At 41.3% G+C, this 18360-nt stretch overlaps 1 protein-coding gene across 3 annotated transcripts in view; it reads right to left on the bottom strand.

The window, feature by feature from the left end:
* The window catches only part of L2HGDH (L-2-hydroxyglutarate dehydrogenase), a 76866-nt gene that overhangs the window by 22388 nt on the left and 36118 nt on the right, over positions 1–18360 (bottom strand). For all 3 annotated transcript variants that reach the window (XM_033188091.1, XM_033188090.1, XM_033188089.1), the window contains exons 7-9: positions 9425–9592; positions 8013–8170; positions 5638–5769 (exon numbers count right to left, since the gene is read on the bottom strand). In XM_033188091.1, the coding sequence (XP_033043982.1) occupies positions 5638–5769; positions 8013–8170; positions 9425–9592 (458 nt within the window). The remainder of the gene's footprint in view (positions 1–5637; positions 5770–8012; positions 8171–9424; positions 9593–18360) is intronic.

Raw genomic sequence — 18360 nt, 5'->3', positions numbered from 1 at the left:
CAAACCATCCCCACCTCTCCAAGTCAGCATCAGCACCAACTCCTTTTAGTATGAATTTTAATTTTGTTTTTGTTTTTTGCGCTGGGATGCCCCTTACTTTCCCTTACTCTCAGCTATATGTACTTCAAGGATGTTTATCATATTTCCTCCAGACTCTTATTAGTATTTTGTAGTGTGAAGGTTACCAAATTCTCTACACTATTGGTTCTCAACCAAGGGAGATTTCGCCCCCAGAGGACATCTGGCAATGTCGACACATTTTTGGTTGTCACAATTAGGAGAATGAGTAGAGACTAGGGATACTGTTAAACATTCTACAACAGCCAGGCATGGTGGCTCACGCCTGTAATCCTAGCACTTTGGGAGGCCACGGCAGGTGGATTACCTCAGGTCAGGAGTTTGAGACCAGCCAGGCCAACATGATGAAACCCCATCTCTACTAAAAATACAAAAAATTAGCCAGGCATGGTGGCAGGTGCCTGTAATCCCAGCTACTCAGGTGGCTAAGTCAGGAGAATCGTTTGAACCCGGGAGGCAGAGGTTGCAGTGAGTCGAGATGGCACCACCGCACTACAGCCCAGGTAACAACGTGAGACTCCATCTAAAAAAAAATACAAAAAATTATACAATGAACTGGACAGTCCTCCACAATAAATATTATTTGGCTCAATATGTCAATAGCATCAAGACTGAGAAACCCTAATCTAGACCACCATAAGCCATTACAACTTTATTGTAGAAATGTTTGAGTTTTGCACCTTTGTGTTTCACACAGTCTAGTTATCACTTGCTATGAAAACATCTTGCCTGAAAGTTTACTCTAGAATTCCCCATAGGAGACGTTTTTCAAATTGAAAAAGGGGAAATTGTAACATATATATCTTCGTCTTTTACATCTATACAGTGCTAACAGATACAAACTGCTGTTAGATTAACATGTCAAAATTAATCACAGAACAAATTTTTAAAGTTTAGAGCTATATATATATATACACACACACATTTTTTTTTCGAGACAGGGTCTTGTTCCCAGGCTGGAGGACAGTGGTGCAATATGGCTAACTGTAGCTTCAGCCTCCTGGGCTCAAGGGATCTTCCCACTTAAGCCTCTCTAGCAGCTACAACTAAAGGCATGTACCACCCGCCCAGCTAATTTAAAAAAAAATGGTAGAGATGGCATCTCACTATATTGCCCAGGCTGGTCTCAAACTCCTAGGCTCAAGTGATCCTCCTACCTCAGCCTCCCAAAGCACTAGGATTACAGGCGTGAGCCACTGTGCCTGGCCTAGAGCTAACATTAAGAGCTGAGATCCGGCCACTGCACTCCAGCCTGGGTGGCAGAGCGAGACTCCGTCTCAAAAAAAAAAAAAAAAAAAAAAAAAGAGTCTCAGAGACTCTTTTAAAAATAAGAAGTTTATCTAATGCAAATATTTAACAGATTATAACTTTATATTCCAATCTAATGTTCACCAGTAAATTATTGCCCAAAATGCTCTGGCTAAGCAATGAGAAGTCAACCTGGGTGCCCTTTAGTAGTTACTGAAATTTAAGGACACCATCCTGGGAAACAAACCCCACTGAAAGTGTTGCTTCAACTATCTTTTACTATCTACTGCTGCCTGATGTGCTTTCACTGCAATACTAAGGGCATTTATGGTTTAGTATACTGGTTGCAAGACAAATGAGACAAGGCAAGACTTAGGCTTCAAGCTGTGGAAAAGTCTATTGATCTTGGCCAGGCGCATTGGCTCACCCCTGTAATCCCAGCACTTTGGGAGGCCGAGGCAGGAGGATCACGAGGTCAGTAGATCGAGACCATCCTGGCTCTCGATGAAAACGTCTCTATTAAAAATACAAAAATTATCCCAGCACTTGGGGAGGCCGAGGCAGAAGGATCATGAGGTCAGGAGATCGAGACCATCCTGGCTCTCGATGAAACCGTCTCTATTAAAAATACAAAAATTATTCCAGCACTTTGGGAGGCCGAGGCGGGCATATCACGAGGTCAGGAAATCGAGACCATCCTGGCTAACACGATGAAACCCTGTCTCTACTAAAAATACAAAAAATTATCCGGGCGTAGTGGTGGGCGCTTGTAGTCCCAGCTACTCAGGAGGCTGAGGCAGGAGAATGGCGTGAACCCGGGAGGCCAAGCTTGCAGTGAGCCGAGACTGCGCCACTGCACTCCAGCCTGGGTGACAAGCAAGACTCCTTCTGGAAAAAAAAAAAAACACACACACACACACACAAAAACTAGCTGGGCGTCGTGCCGCGTGCCTGTAATCCCAGCTACTCGGGAGGCTGAAGCAGGAGAATCGCTTGAGCCAGGGAGTGGGAGGTTGCTCTAAGCCAAGATCGCACCTCTGCACTCTAGCCTAGCAACAGAGTGAGACTCTGTGTCAAAAAAAAAAAGTCTATTGATCTTATTTTTATTATTTAATATTTCAGGTTATAATAAGGAACAGAGAATAACACAATGAACACCCAGTTTCTTCTCAAACAGCTTAAGAAATAAAGCATTACCAATATGATAGAAGCCTCTGTAGAACTCTCAAGATCCCATTCTCTTCCCTCCCCAGAGGTAACCACTCTCCTGAATTAGGTGTTTATCACTCCCCTGCTCGTTTTTATTTTCATACTACATGTGTAATCTGTAAGCAATATATGGTTTTGCTATACTTGTTTTAAAACTTATACAAATGGTATCAAACATATCTTCCCCCTGAGAAACCCAAAAACATATCTTCTACAACTTCCTATTTGTTATTAATAATTTCCTGCACTTAATAACTACAAGAATCAAGAGACGAAGCGAAAGTAATTGCTGAATTAGTCCGTTTTTCTCTCTTTAAAGAGGAACTCAGGCCGGGCGCGGTGGCTCAAGCCTGTAATCCCAGCACTTTGGGAGGCCGAGTCGGGTGGATCACGAGGTCAGGAGATCGAGACCATCCTGGCTAACACGGTGAAACCCCGTCTCTACTAAAAAATACAAAAAACTAGCCGGGCGAGGTGGTGGGCGCCTGTAGTCCCAGCTGCTCGGGAGGCTGAGGCAGGAGAATGGCGTGAACCCGGGAGGCGGAGCTTGCAGTGAGCCGGATCCGGCCACAGCACTCCAGCCTGGGCGACAGAGCGAGACTCCGTCTCAAAAAAAAAAAAAAAAAAAAAAAAAAAAAAAGAGGAACTCATCTGTGATTGGGTTGAATTTGTCCCCAAATGCACCTGCCTACAGTGCTGTGCCCGTTTCTACTACATGCCAAAGAAACTGGTAACTGAAATTCACACTCGTACAGCCAAAGACAGGAGAGTTCACTAATACCCACAAGCCCAAAGTCCAGTTCTACCATATGAAATCCAGTGGTCTAAAAAGTTTTCCTCAGGCTTCTATGAAAGGGTGGTAACTGAATACAGGCAGTGAATTCACTGCAACTATTTTTACACAGAATTCACTATGCTCACCTCGTTTGCTTTCCAAGGAATATTAATAGCAGTAATAGAAACCAGATTTGACCAGTCTATTTTCAGATATAAAACATCACAAGTTTGCTAAAGCAGATCACCGAAAACATAAAAGCCCTTATTTATAAGTGAGTGAAAGAAAATAATGGCTACATATTTTTATCCCTTCTATTTCAGAAGGTAAGTAGAGGAGTGAAAGAGATAAGAGTAAAAACATCAGCTGAGTTTTAATAGTTCTTCTAAGGATTCAAACATGCTGGTCTCAGAATGGTACATTAGAGTCAGATTTAAACCAGGATGCTCCCCTAAGGGAGACAGCTGACATGATTATTGCTCTCTTCACAGATACACAGTCAAGCCTGCTGACATTTTTTACCAGGCTAGTTCAGCAGCTGTTACAGAGAAAGCAGGTATCTAGTGCTCAGAAGATTCATGGAGGGATGGATTGTAAATGCAGGGTGAGAGTACCTCAAAGTACACTGCTGATTAGGCCTAACGAATGGCTTGCTCAGGAAAAAAGGTGAACACTAAACACATTACCAAAGACGGAAAAAAAATAGGTTTGTGTAGTATTAAGATTAATCTACAGATCAAGTCTAGAAAATTTTTTATCTTTTCGTGTGTGTGTGTGTGTGTGTGTGACGGAGTTTTGCTCTTGTTGTCCAGGTTGGAGTGCAATGGCGTGATCTCAGCTCACTGCAACCTCCGCCTCCCAGGTTCAAGCGCTTCTCCTGCCTCAGCCTCCCAAATAGCTGTGATTACAGGCACGTGCCACCATGCCTGGCTAATTTTGTATTTTTAGTAGAGACGAGGTTTCTCCATTTTGGTCAGGCTGGTCTCGAACTGACCTCAGGTGATCCACCCACCTCACAGGCGTGAGCCGCCATGCAAAAAGTCTTTTATCTTTAAGAATAAAAGATGTGGCCGGGTGTGGCAGCTCATGCCTGAAATCCCAGCATTTTGGGAGACTGAGGCGTGTGGATCACCTGAGGTCAGGAGTTCGAGACCAGCCTGGCTAACAGGAGAAACCCCGTCTCTACTAAAAATACAAAATTAGCCGGGCATGGTGGCACATGCCTGTAATCCCAGCTACTCAGGAGGCTGAGGTAGGGGAATCGCTTTAACCCAGGAAGCAGAGGTTGCAGTGAGCTGAGATGGTGCCATTGCACTCCAGCCTGGACAACAAGAGCGAAACTCCATTTCAAAAAAAAAAAAAAGATGTAAGTTGTTCTTACTTTGCCCCATACCCTTGTAGCAAGGACTCTGATTGTTACCATGCTGCTTTCCACTTCTATCCTCAAAGTAGAGTCCCTGAGTACAATAAGGCCCAAGAAAGAACAAAAGAAGTAGAGAAGAAGCAAAGTGAGATGCCAGGTCTAGGAGTGTGTTTCTAACAGGTTTTAATGATGCTGGAGGCTATTATCCTTAGCAAATTAACACAGGAACAGAAAACCAAATACCACGTGTTCTCACTCATAAGTGGGAGCTAAATGATGAGAACACATGAACACAAAGAAGGAAACAACAGACACTGCAGTCTACTTAAGTGGGGAGGGAGGGAGGAGGGAGAGAAGCAGAAAAGATAACTATTGGGTACGGGGCTTAATATTTGGGTGATAAAATAACATGTACAATAAGCCCCATGACATGTGTTTACCTATGTAGAAACCTTCACATGTACCCCCAAACCTAAAAGTTTTTTTTAAGTTTTAAGAATCAATCAAAATATAATGTTTTAATGTGCTTATCACCTAATTAGTTAACACACTGATCAATAATCCTATATAAAATCTATATAAAATTAAAGCCAAAAGTCTTTGGAATCACAAGAGTAACTGGCCAGAGAGATTTTAAAAAATTCAGGCAACTTGTTTTTGTCATGAGTGATAGCTAGACAAGAAGGCTAAGGTAGCATCACAATAAAGCTGTCGTGATTTCAGATTAGAGTTGTAAGGGAGTCTAGATAATTATAAATGGACCGGCACTAAGGGCCATGATGTAGCAATGACCAATAAATGCACTGCAAAGGGAATTCAACAACATGTTGGGAAAGAGAGCAAATGAAAATTCAGTGCAATGCAGACTGGCTCTGAAATGATGCTTACTAATCACCAAGTCAGACCCATCCCCAAATTCACACAGGTCAGGACTGTATTTACACTCCTTACCACTTTTCCTTACCTAAGTATATCACTGACAGTAATTTCAGGGATGAATTTTTGAAGATACTTCACTGTTGCACCAAGAAAACACGCTTTATACATTTCAGTAACTCCATAGGAAAAATTCTGGGATGCCAGTTTAATCAAGCCACTGAAAACAGAGAAAAACAAATCTTTATGAGAGAAAGGAATTCTTTATTACTGTAAAATATCTTTACAATTATTAGATTCTTTTTTTTATGTCATCACAAAAATCTAGGCAAAGTCAGAAAAACTACAGATTAAAAGAAAATCAAGGCCAGGAGTGGTGGCTCACGCCTGTAATCCCGACACTTTGGGAGGTCAAGGCAGGTGGATCACTTGAGGTCATGAGTTCGAAACCAGCCTGGCCAACAAGGCAAAACCCTGTCTCTACCAAAAATACAAAAATTAGCCAGGCATGGTGGTGCACGCCTGTAATCCCAGCTAATCAAGAGGCTGAGGCAGGAGAATTGTTTGAATCCGGGAGGAAGAGGTTGCAGTGAGCTGAGGTCATGCCACTGCACTCCAGCCTGGGCAACACAGAGACCCTCTCTCAATCAATCAATCAATCAATCAATCAATGAAAATCAACTTTTGGCCAATATAAGAAGCAAACCTCATCAACTCAGGAGGTAAACAGAGCTGTGCATGGTGGTGTGCGCCTGTAGTTCCAGCTACTAGGGAGACTGAAGTGGGAGGCTTGTTAAAGCCCAGGAGTTTGAGGCTGCAGTAACCAATGATTGTGCCACTGCACTTCAGCCTGGGCAACAGTGAGACTTTGACTCAAAAAAAAAAAAAAAAAAAACAGAGGTAAACACCTTCTAAACTCAAATTCCCAAGGAGTGCTGGTTTCAAACTAGAACTCATCAAGGCTCTCTAATGCAAATATTACATGCCTTCAACACACCTAAAAGGTAGTGTATGAAAGAAATGGGACATCTACCCTAGTTTTCCTTAGTCAGCCAGAGATAAAATACTTTAGTTGTTGAGGCAGGGTGTGGTGGCTCATGTCTATAATCCCAGCACTTTGGGAGGCCACAGCAGGTGGATTGCTTGAACCCAGGAGTTCAAGACCAGCCTGTGTAACATGGCGAACCCTGTCTCTACAGAAAACACAAAATTATCTGGGCATGGTAGCATCTGCCTGTAGTTCCAGCTACTTGGATGGTGAAGTGGGAGAACTGATCAATCCCAGGAGGTTGAGGCTGCAGCGAGTGACAAAGTAAGACCCTGTCTCAAAATTACAAAACAAACAAAAAAACCTTTAGTTGTGATTTTCAAGTGACACTCTGCAAAGCCTAGACGCATATATGTATATATTTTTACAAGTACACGTGCCAGGAAGCTCCATCCTAAACTTTCTGTTTCAGAATCCATGGAGGGTGAAACTCAAGTATAGCTTTAAATCTAGTGATTTAAACATGAAAATCTAGTAATTTTCATGTGAAACCCTTTAGAGAGAAACATTGCTAAAAGGACCAAACAAAATACCTAATTCAAACAAAACACCTAATTCAGTTATTTCTTATAATAGTAAAGAATCTGCATCTTAGGTCAACACAATTGTATTGTTAGTTTCCTACACAAGGAAATTACTTTGGTCATTAGTAATTTCTCCAGTGGCTTACAAAATGATGGAGACTGGCTCTAAATGATTTTATTAAAATAGCCGTCTACTGATTTTGAGGGAATCTATTTTCCACCCCCAAATAAAACTGGAAAGTTAGCAATACAAGATTTAGATTGCCAGATATATGAATGACTCTTGGCCTTATCTTCTTTTCATTTTTTTTATTTTTTTATTTTTTATTTATTTATTGAGACAGAGTCTTGCTCTGTCGCCCAGGCTGGAGTGCAGTGGCAGCGATCTCAGCTTACTGCAAGCTCCGCCCCCCTGGTTCACGCCATTCTCCTGTCTCAGCCTCCCAAGAAGCTGGGACTACAGGCGCCCGCCACCATGCCTGGCTAATTTTTTGTATTTTTAGTAGAGACGGTGTTTCACCGTGTTAGCCAGGATGGTCTCGGTCTCCTGACCTTGTGATCCGCCTGCCTTGGCCTCCCAAAGTGCTGGGATTATAGGTGTGAGCCACCATGCCTGGCCAGTCTTATCTTCTTTTTAACCAAGACATTACCCTGGCTCATCAGAATTTTCTTGAAGTAGTTAAAATGTTATGCTTATTCCACAAAGCTCTTTTTTTTTTTTTTTTGGTGACTCTATCCACTCTAAAGCTTTTAATTTGAATTAATACAAAATTCAATATACCAATCACAAATATGGGGATTTATCCAATAAGTAGAATATCAAGAAAGACAAAACTTCCCACATTGAAAATATAAGCACATAAAATCATTTTAAAAAATAAATAATGTTACCTATTAATAATTATATCCATAACATCTGTGGCACTGAAGTCAAAGGGTCTGTAACCCTCTCGTTTAAAGGCAAGAACTGCATTAGGACCTAGCCAAATACTGCCATCCATCCTTGGTGTGAAGTGAACTCCTAGGAAAGGAAACCGGCTATCTGGGACCTATAAATTTAACATAGTAAATAACAGCCTCATTTCACATTCCATGTTATCAGAGATGCAAACATTCAATTGGTAACATAAAACACTTTCTTCCCATGCATTTAATTTGTATTGTGAGCTGTACTCAGATATACTTTTCCATTAACATGCTTCTGCTTAGAAATGCACACAAGAAATCCTGATGCTGGAAAGGCGTGGTGGCTCACGCCTGTAATCCCAACACTTTGGGAGGCCGAGGCAGGAGAATCACTTGAGATCTGGAGTTCAAAACCAACCTGGCCAACATTGTAAAACCCTGTCTCTACTAAAAATATAAAAACTAGCCGGGCATGGTGGTGTGCACCTGTGATCCCAGCTACTTGGGAGGCTGAGGCATGAGAATTGCTTAAATCCAGGAGGTGGAGGTTGCAATGAGCCAAGATCGCGCCACTGCACTCCAGCCTGGGCGACACAGTGAGACTCTGTCTCAAAAAAAAAAAAAAAAGAAAAAAGAAAAGAAACTCTGATGTTATTAACACTAATACATTGTTCCATCTATGCATCTTTCTGGGTAAAGGGGGAAAAAAAGATGAACTGTCCTACTTCAGGTTATTCTCTGTCTTTCACAAGGGATATCTATGACTAGAAAGTAAAATCAGAGCTGCCAGAAAAAAAATACACATTCATAGCACAGGCTTCTGCAAAGTACAAATACATGAGATTGAAGCAGATGAAATTCATGTTTTGGCAAGGTCAAAAATAGCAAATAGCCAAATACTGACTATTTCATCTGGTTCAACCTAATATATTTTAAGAGATTCATTCATTTCCAGGGTAGTTCCAGACAGAAAAATGAACTCTTCATTTAAATACCTCTGTCTTCTATTCCCTGAAACTACAGAGTGGCCACATCCCTTTTCCTATAGATAGTGAACTGTGGAAAAGGGTTGGGTATCAGGGACTTCCATAAGGGAAAGTTTTCCCTTTCCCTCCACCAGAGAGAAGGAAGAATTCAGTTCCTTCCTGATAGCACTTCCCATAGTGCACTCATGCTTTCTGGAGACATGTACCTGCAGGCAATTAATCACAATTTAATAACCATGATACCAGGATAAAGATTTAGGGATTTAACCGCAAGAGAAACTGATGAAATGCTTACATAAACGGTCCTTCAAAATCGCTCTTATTTCTGACCCAAGTGAAAGTTGTTTTCATCTCCTTTATGACCACCACCTGCTTGAAAAAAAATTAGAAGTAGGAAGCATCATTACCTACCGGATAAATATTTCCTTTAACAAGATAACATTTTTCTGGCTTCAAGAGCAGGTAATCTCCCCGGAATGGTACAATTCGAGGATCAGGAGTGCAGCCACTCAACTCTGAAATACGGTCTGAGTAAAGTCCTGCACATGTCACAACATACTGACATCGAATTTCCTCTCCCTAGTGCAAAATAAAAGAATAGTTATTTGTATAGAGTGGAGGAGAATAGGTCAAGAGGGGAAAAACAGGTGATAGAAAACAAGGTAGAGAAATAGAATTTTTTCTAAAAGAGGATATTCAATACAGGTATCAGCAAAATATGTTCTTTAGCATTGAGGTGGCAGCTAGAAACTGAGGACAGTGGCATGCAAGAGGATGTCACCTTAAATTTTGTACTTTAAAGATAATAATGGTCAACCCAGCAAGGATACGTAGTAAGGTATACATACATGCACACAAATACATACAAATCTGTTTATTAGGACCTAGCGGGGAGCTTCTTAACTATTTGTTGCATGAAGAAGCAAATGTCATTTAGCTAGCCTCCACCAATTTTTTTTTTTTTTTTTTGCTCCTCCACCCACCCCACAGCTTTTAATTTGGATTAATTAAAAATTCAATATACCAATCACAAATACGAGGATTTACCCAATTAGTAGAACATCAAGAAAGACAAAACTTCCTACATTAAAAATGTAAGCATATAAAATCATTTAAAAAAATAAAGTTGTGGCTGGGTGCGGTGGCTCAAGCCTGTAATCCCAGCACTTTGGGAGGCCGAGACGGGCGGATCACGAGGTCAGGAGATCGAGACTATCCTGGCTAACACGGTGAAACCCCGTCTCTACTAAAAAATACAAAAAACTAGCCGGGCGAGGTGGCGGGCGCCTGTAGTCCCAGCTACTTGGGAGGCTGAGGCAGGAGAAGGGCGTAAACCCGGGAAGCAGAGCAAGCAGTGAGCTGAGATCCGGCCACTGCACTCCAGCCTGGGTGACAGAGCAAGACTCCATCTCAAAAAATAAATAAATAAATAAATAAATAAAGTTGTTACCTATTGATAATTATATCCATAACATCTCTGGCACTGAAGTCAAAGGGCCTGTAACCCTCTCATTTAAAGGCAACCTCTGTATAGCAACCAGGTTCTCCTGTATCTGAGCAATTACTGTGTTACTCTTCGGTTGCCTCACACTCAATAATCCTGCCCAGTTGCAACTGTAACCTACCCACCAAGCAATTTCTCCTTCCTAATCAATATCTACTTTGCAAACTGAGGACACTTTAGAAATCTCATTCATTCAATGCACATTTACTGAGAGCACACACTACATTCAAGGTTTGCTTTAGTGCCTAGGAGACTGCTAACGTTAGGCTGTTATGATTTCCTATAAATTTTATTTTGTGATTATCATCTGCTCATTTTTAACTTTACTCACCAAGTTTAGCCAATTTGCCACCCTATTTCCTAAATGACTTCATTTATCCCGCATTCACCACCACACTCAAATTCCCATCTCTTTACTTCTGACAGAGTAAACACCTAGCAATTCTGTTCTTATTCTTAGATCTTCTTCCCAGATGACCTATTTTTGAAGCCTCAGAATTCTCACCTGTCTCAACATTTTCTTTCTTTCCAGGCCTTACTGTTTAGCCTTACTCTATTGAGCTAAATTTTCACCTCTGTATATATCCTATTTTTGCCCTTGCTAGAAAGTTAAGCCTCTTTTCAGGAGTTATACATGTCATCGTTTTTAGAAAACTTAGATGAAACTTCTCCATAATGAATTCAAATTAGCTAGACTAAGCCATGATTGTTTTGAGACCTCTGAAGTCAAAAGGGCTGTCAAGGTCTTGCTCTGTCACCCAGGCTGGAGTGCGATGGTGCAGTCCTGGCTCACTACAGCCTCAACCTCCTGGGTTCAAGTGATTCTCTTGCCTAAGCAAACAGCTGGGACTACAGGTGTGAGCCATCGCACCCAGCCAAAAATACCTTTTTCTAAATAGGTTAATACCTTTCCTGTTCATCTAGAGTTATATTCTAGAAATATGAGAGGTATTTTTGCGACATAAATCATCAGCTCCTACATAAAAGATTGGCAGTTCTTTTGTTCTTGGAACAAAAAAAATGCAGGTAAGTCTTATGATAGATGTAAAGATAGTAACAGAATTTATAAAATGGTACCAGCACGCAATAACCTAATAATTCTCTTTAAAAACTCAAGCAACAGTTCCCAAGAAAATTATCAAAAACTATCACAGATTTCTGAAATCATTTTATGCTATATGTTAAACACTAATTAAATTCAGTAACATATTAATTTTACTTCCACATTAAAATTTAGGTAACCATCAAATGATACATCTGTTCAACATAAATTTCTTTTAGGCTGGGCACAGTGGCTCACGCCTGTAGTCCCAACACTTTGGGAGGCCAAAGTGGGAGGATCACTTGAGCCCAGGAGTTCAAGACCAGCCTGGTCTCTAATTAAAAAAAAAGAAATTAAAAAGAAGAAATAAACCATGCATGACTATTGCTCTTTCATAAGTGAAGCAGATTTCTCTCCACTCCCCCAATATCCAATGTATAAATCTTTAATTAGCAAATCCTACCTGCAAAAATTTATTTTAAAAATCCCTGGCCAGGCGCAGTGGCTCACACCTGTAATCCCAGCACTCTGGGAGGCTGAGGTGGGTGAATCACTTGGGGCCAGGAGTTCAAGACCAGCCTGGTCAACATGGTGAAACCCTGTCTCTACTAAAAAAACAAAAATTAACCAGGCATGGTGAGACACACCTGTAATCCCAGCTACTCACGTGGCTGAGGCACAACAATCACTTGAATCTGGGAGGCGGAGGTTACAGTGAGCCAAGATCATGCCTCTGCACTGCAGCCTGGGCAACAGAGCGAGATTGTCTCAAAAAGACAAAATTTCTTTTAACTTTTCATAAAACTATTTCAACCTGGTAAGTGGACCCCTCAATTTGAATTTGAACCCCAAAATTATACTTACTGAAAATGCCAAAATAAAGAGCAGCAACTCTGGGTAAAATATATATCCACTGGTATGCCATAGGCCCCTGTATACATTCTATCATATGATGCTATACTCTAGTGAAAATGTCCCTTGGATGAGGGCAGGCACAAAAATAGATTTTCAATTCTTCTTTGAATGGAAAGCCTGCCACTTGGGTCACATGACCCAGCAACTCTGATGGTAATCGAACTGTCTGCAGCAGACAGTCACACTTTATAGGGCCTTTGGAAGGCACCTGTAGGCAAATCACAGCACAGAACTTCACGGTTTTTGGAGGAAAGTTATACCATCCTCTGCACATAACTAACCTCCTTTTGAGAAAGTGCTTCTGGCTTTGACTGAACACTTGACCACAGGTCACTAAGTTACCATATGAACTACCCATTATTAACTGGGTATTGCTGTCTGACTCATCAAGTCACAAAATTGGGTGTATATAGCAGCATTCCATCATCAAGAAAAATTGTAAGATAGGGTTGTACAGGTCCTGCTGGCACACATAAGTTGCAGAGGCAAGTGGTTCAAATTACCATGGCCCCTATGCCTGCTAAATTGCCTCCTTCCTATCAACCTGCCTCTATAGCCCCACGGGGAGTTCTCTATGACCAGTTGACCAAAGAAGAAAAAATATAGGCCAGGTTTAGAAATAGTTCTGCACAATATGCTGGTACCGCACACAACTGAACAGCCATAGCACCAGAGCCCCACTCATGAGTGGCCCTGAAGGACTGTGGTGAAGAAAATATTCTCAGTGGGCAGATCTCTGAACACCACACCTAGTTGTTCATCTTATTTTAGAGGGACAGATGGCCAAAGGTATGGATCTACACTCTTTCATGTGCAACAACTAATGGTTTGGCTAGATGGACAGGGAAAGGACCTGTGGAGAAAGGTATATGAATGGACCACTTCAAAACAGTTTCAGAGAGTAAAGATATTCAAGTTCCATACGAATGCTCACTGAAGAGAATCTTGGACAAGGACAATTTTAATAATCAGTAGAAAAAATTGACCTGCTCTGTGGATGTTAGTCAGCCTCTTTCTCCAGGCACCCGTCTCACGAACTACATGATTAGGTGTAAAGACAGTCTCCATAAATGGTGCTGGGAAAACTGGATAGCCCCATGCAAAAGAATGAAATTGGACTCCTATTTTACACCATTCACAAAAATTAACTTGAACTGGATTAAATATTTAGATTAAAAGATTAAAGATTTTAGATTAAAAACTAAGACTCCTGGAAGAAAACATAGGGAAGACATTGGTCTTAGGAATGAATTTTTTTTTTTTTATAAGGCACCAAAAGCACAGACACAAAAGCAAAAATAAACAAATGTGACTATATCGAACTAAAAAGCTTCTGCACAGCAACAGAAATGAAGAGACAACCTACAGAATTGGAGAAAATATATCTGATAACAGGTTAATAGCCAAAAAAAGTAAGAAACTCATATAATTCAATAGCAAAATAACAAATGAGCTGACTAAAAAATCAGCAAAGAAAGGCCAGGCCCGGGGGCTCACGCCTGTAATCCCAGCACTTTGGGAGGCCAAGGCGGGTGGATCACCTGAGGTCAGGAGTTCGAGACCAGCCAGACCAACACGGAGAAACCCCATTTCTACTAAAAATACAAAATTAGCCAGGTGTGGGGGCGCATGCCTGTAATCCCAGCTACTCAGGAGGCTGAGACAAGAGAATCACTTGAACACGGGAGGCAGAGGTTAAGGTGAGCCGAGATTGCGCCACTGCACTCCAGCCTGGGCAACAAGAGCGAAACTCCATCTCAAAAAAAATAATAATAATAAATACAATAAAATAAATAAAAATGGGCAAAGAAGCTGGGCATGGCAGCACGTGCCTATAATACCAGCTACTTTGGAGGCTGAGGCAGTACAGCTTGAGCCCAGGAGTTTGAGGCTGCAGTGAGCCATGGTCATGCCAATGGGTGACAGAGACCCTGTCTCAAAAAAAAAAAAAAAAAAAAAAGGCCAGAGGTGGGGAGGGCAAAGGACCTGAATATGTATTTTTATGCATTTTTTTCAAAGATATACAGATAGCCAACAGATATATGTAAAGGCATTCAAATCACTAATCATCAGGAAAATCAAAACCACAATAAGATATAATCTCACATCTGTTAGGATGGCTATTACCAAAAAGACAAAAGAAAACAAACATTGGTGAGGATGTAGGGTGCCCTATCGATGGGAATGTAAATTGGACAGCCATCACAGGAAACGGTATGCACATTCCTCAAAAAATTAAAAATAGAACTACCATATGATCCAAATTAAAAATAGAACTACCATATGATTTCCTCTGGGTATATACCCAAATAAAACAAAATCAGTACCTCAAGGAGATATCTGCATTCTCATGTTCATTGCAGCATTATTCACAACAGCCAAGACATGAGAACAACGTTAAGTGTCCATTGACAGATGAATGGATAAAGAAAACGTGATAGGCCGGGCGCGGTGGCTCAAGCCTGTAATCCCAGCACTTTGGGAGGCCGAGACGGGCGGATCACGAGGTCAGGAGATTGAGACCATCCTGGCTAACACTGTGAAACCCCGTCTCTACTAAAAAATACAAAAAACTAGCCAGGCGAGGTGGCGGGCGCCTGTAGTCCCAGCTACTCGGGAGGCTGAGGCAGGACAATGGCGTGAACCCGGAAGGCGGAGCTTGCAGTGAGCTGAGATCCGGCCACTGCACTCCAGCCCAGGCTACAGAGTGAGACTCCGTCTCAAAAAAAAAAAAAAAAAAAAAAAAAAAAAGAAAATGTGATATATATATGTGTGTGTGTGTATATATATATGCGTGTGTGTATATAGATATGCGTGTGTGTATATATATAAGTGTGTGTATATACATACAATGCAATACTATTCAGCCATAAAAAAGGAGGAAATTCTGCCATTTGTGACAACATGGGTGGGCCTGGAAGATACTGTGCTAAGTGAAATAAGCCAGACAGTGAAAGACAAACACTGTACGATCTCACTTACATATGGGATCTAAAATAGTTGTATTCATAGAAAAAGAGAGTACAATGATGGTTGCTACAGACTGGGAGGAGGTGGGCGGGAATGGGATGATATTAGTCAAAGGATACAAACTTTAAATTACAGGATGAATAAGTTCTAGAAATCTAATATACAGCATGGTGACTATAGGTAATAATACTGTATGGTATACTTGAAATTTGCTAAGATAGCAAATCTAAGTGTTCTCATCACATACACATAAATGGTAACTGTGAGGTGGCAGATGTGATATCAAATAACTTGATTGTGATAATCATTTCACAATGTAAAAATAAAGCTGCAAAACATAGTTATGGTAGCAAGGATGGAGGTGATCGGCAACATGGACTTATTCACCAAGGCTGATCTGTCTACAGCTAATGCTGAGTGCTCAATCGGCCATAGTAGAGACCAAAAGAGCCACTGATATGGTCCCTGGACCACTTCCATCATAGAAAAGGCAGCACTTACTTCTCACTTGCATAGACACTTGCTCGGAATATAAATTTGTCTTCCCTGCCTATAATGCTTCTGCCAAAGCCACCATGTGTGAACTTATGAGATGTCTTATTCACCATCATGGTATGTTACAGAGAATCATTACTTCTGGTCAATGAACTTACTCTGCAGCAAATGAAATGGAGCTATAGGCTCAGGATCACGGAATTCACTGATTTTACCATTTTCTCCATCACCCTGAAGCCACTGGGTGACAGAAACTGGAACGGGCTTTAGAAGTAATAGCACTAGTTGGCTGGCAACTCCTTGAAGGGCTGGGGCAATTTCCTCCAGGATGCTCTATGTGCTCTAAACCAGTGACTAATATATGGTATTGTTTGTCCCACAGCCAGAATTCACAGGTCTGGAAATTGAGGTAGAAATGACGGTGGTTCCTTACTATTACCCCAATCATCCACTACATGAAATTTTTGCATTCTGTCCTCACAACTTTGGTCTTATGATCTAGAGGTCTTAGTTCCCAAGGGAGAAGTACTTCTACTAGAGAATGACAGTGGTTCCATTAAACTGGAGGTTGATACTGCAACACCTGGCCACTTTGGGTTCCCTTGCCAGTAAATCAAAGAGGGGATTGCTGTATTGAATTGGATAACTAATCTTGACTCTCAAGAAAATGAGTTGCTACCACAACTAGTCTTGGGGATGATAAAAAGGAGTATGTCTGGAATACATATCTCCTGAAGCTTCTCTTAGTATTCCCATATAGTGTTATAAAAGTTATTGGAAACTACCTCGACCCAAAACAGCCAGGGCTGCTAATGGCATAGACTTCAGGAAGGAAAGTGTGAGCTACACCACCAAACTAGAAACCATGACCAGCTAAGATGCTTGCCAAAGGCAAAGAGAATATGAAATGCATAGTAGGGGAAGGAAATCATAAATATTGGCTATGGCCACATGACTAGTTACAGAAATGAGGGATGTTATAATCTGAGTATATCTTACTTTAAAATAATAAATACATTTCTCCATACATTACCTAATTCTTCATTTATTCCCATTGCTATAGACTGAATTGTGCCCCCCCCACACCCCAATTCATATGTTGAAGCTCCAACCCTTAATGTGAATTTTATGTGGAGAAAGGGCCTTTAGGGAGGTAACTAAGTTAAATTAGGTCATAAGGGTGGGGGCTAATCCAATAGGACCGGTGTCCTTACAAGAGGAAGAGATACCCAAGATCATGTTCTCTCTTTCCGGGCGCACACAGAGAAGAGGCCATGTGAAGACATAGTAAGAAGGCAGCCATTAACAAGCCAAAAATCAACCCAACCAGCACCTTAATCTTGAACTTTTAGCCTCCAGAACTGTGGGCTTTTTAGGCCACCCAGTTTGTGCTATTTTGTTATGGAAGTCTGAGAAGACTAATATACTCATCTCTACCATTCTCACATTATCTAACACAGGGTTTCTCAACCTCAGTACTACTGACTTTGGGGGATAGACATTTCTTTGTTTTGGGGGCCTATTCCCCACACTGAAGGATGTTTAGCAACATTCCTGGTATCTACCTACCAAATCCCAGTTGCTGTGCCCCTCCTCTCTCCCAGTTGTGACAATCAAAAATGTCTCCAAACATTGCCAAATGTTCCCTGAGGAGTAAAACTGCCTCTAATTGAGAACTACTCATCTAATACAAAACGCTTAAATAGTGGTTAACCTTATATCTTGGTATTTAAGTTACAGGATCTCAAAGGGGGAGTGTAACTCAGCTAGTAAAAATTAAACATAACCCAGGATGGATAAAGTAGACTTTTTTTTTTGTTTGTTTGTTTGTTTGTTTTTTTGAGAGTTAGTTAGCATGTCTTCAGTCCTATGAAAGATAGTTACACCTTGTTAGGTGGAAACATACTTTTACTTCTGTCTTTATTTGGAAGCTAAATATCATTATAAGGTTATAAGGGGTGTGGACAGATGTCAGGTTGACAAAGGGTAGACTGTAGGGGTTTGTACTGTGTCCATTTGGTTAAGCTAGGAACTATGCTTGACAGAATCCCCTTCTCTTCATGGTTCCAACTTAAAGTTGGTCAAAACAGGAGCTGCATATAATCTGGTGGCAGAGGGTCGGGCACGGTGGCTCACACCCGTAATCCCAGCACTTTGGGAGGCTGAGGTGGGCAGATCACAAGGTCAGGAGATCGAGACCATCCTGGTTAACATGGTAAACACCTGTCTCTACTAAAAACACAAAAAATTAGCCGGGCGTGGAGGCGGGCGCCTGTAGTCCCAGCTACTTGGGAGGCTGAGGCAGGAGAATGGTGTGAACCCGGGAGGTGGAGCTAGCAGTGAGCCGAGATCGTGCCACTGGACTCCAGCCAGGGCAACAGAGTAAGACTCCATCTCAAAAAAAAATAATAATAATTAATA

The sequence above is a fragment of the Trachypithecus francoisi genome, unplaced genomic scaffold (assembly GCF_009764315.1).
Source record: "Trachypithecus francoisi isolate TF-2019V2 unplaced genomic scaffold, Tfra_2.0 Lachesis_group3, whole genome shotgun sequence".
Taxonomy (NCBI): Eukaryota; Metazoa; Chordata; class Mammalia; order Primates; family Cercopithecidae; genus Trachypithecus; species Trachypithecus francoisi.
Note: the sequence above shows the minus strand (reverse complement) of the source record. Positions and strands in the feature narration are given on the sequence as shown.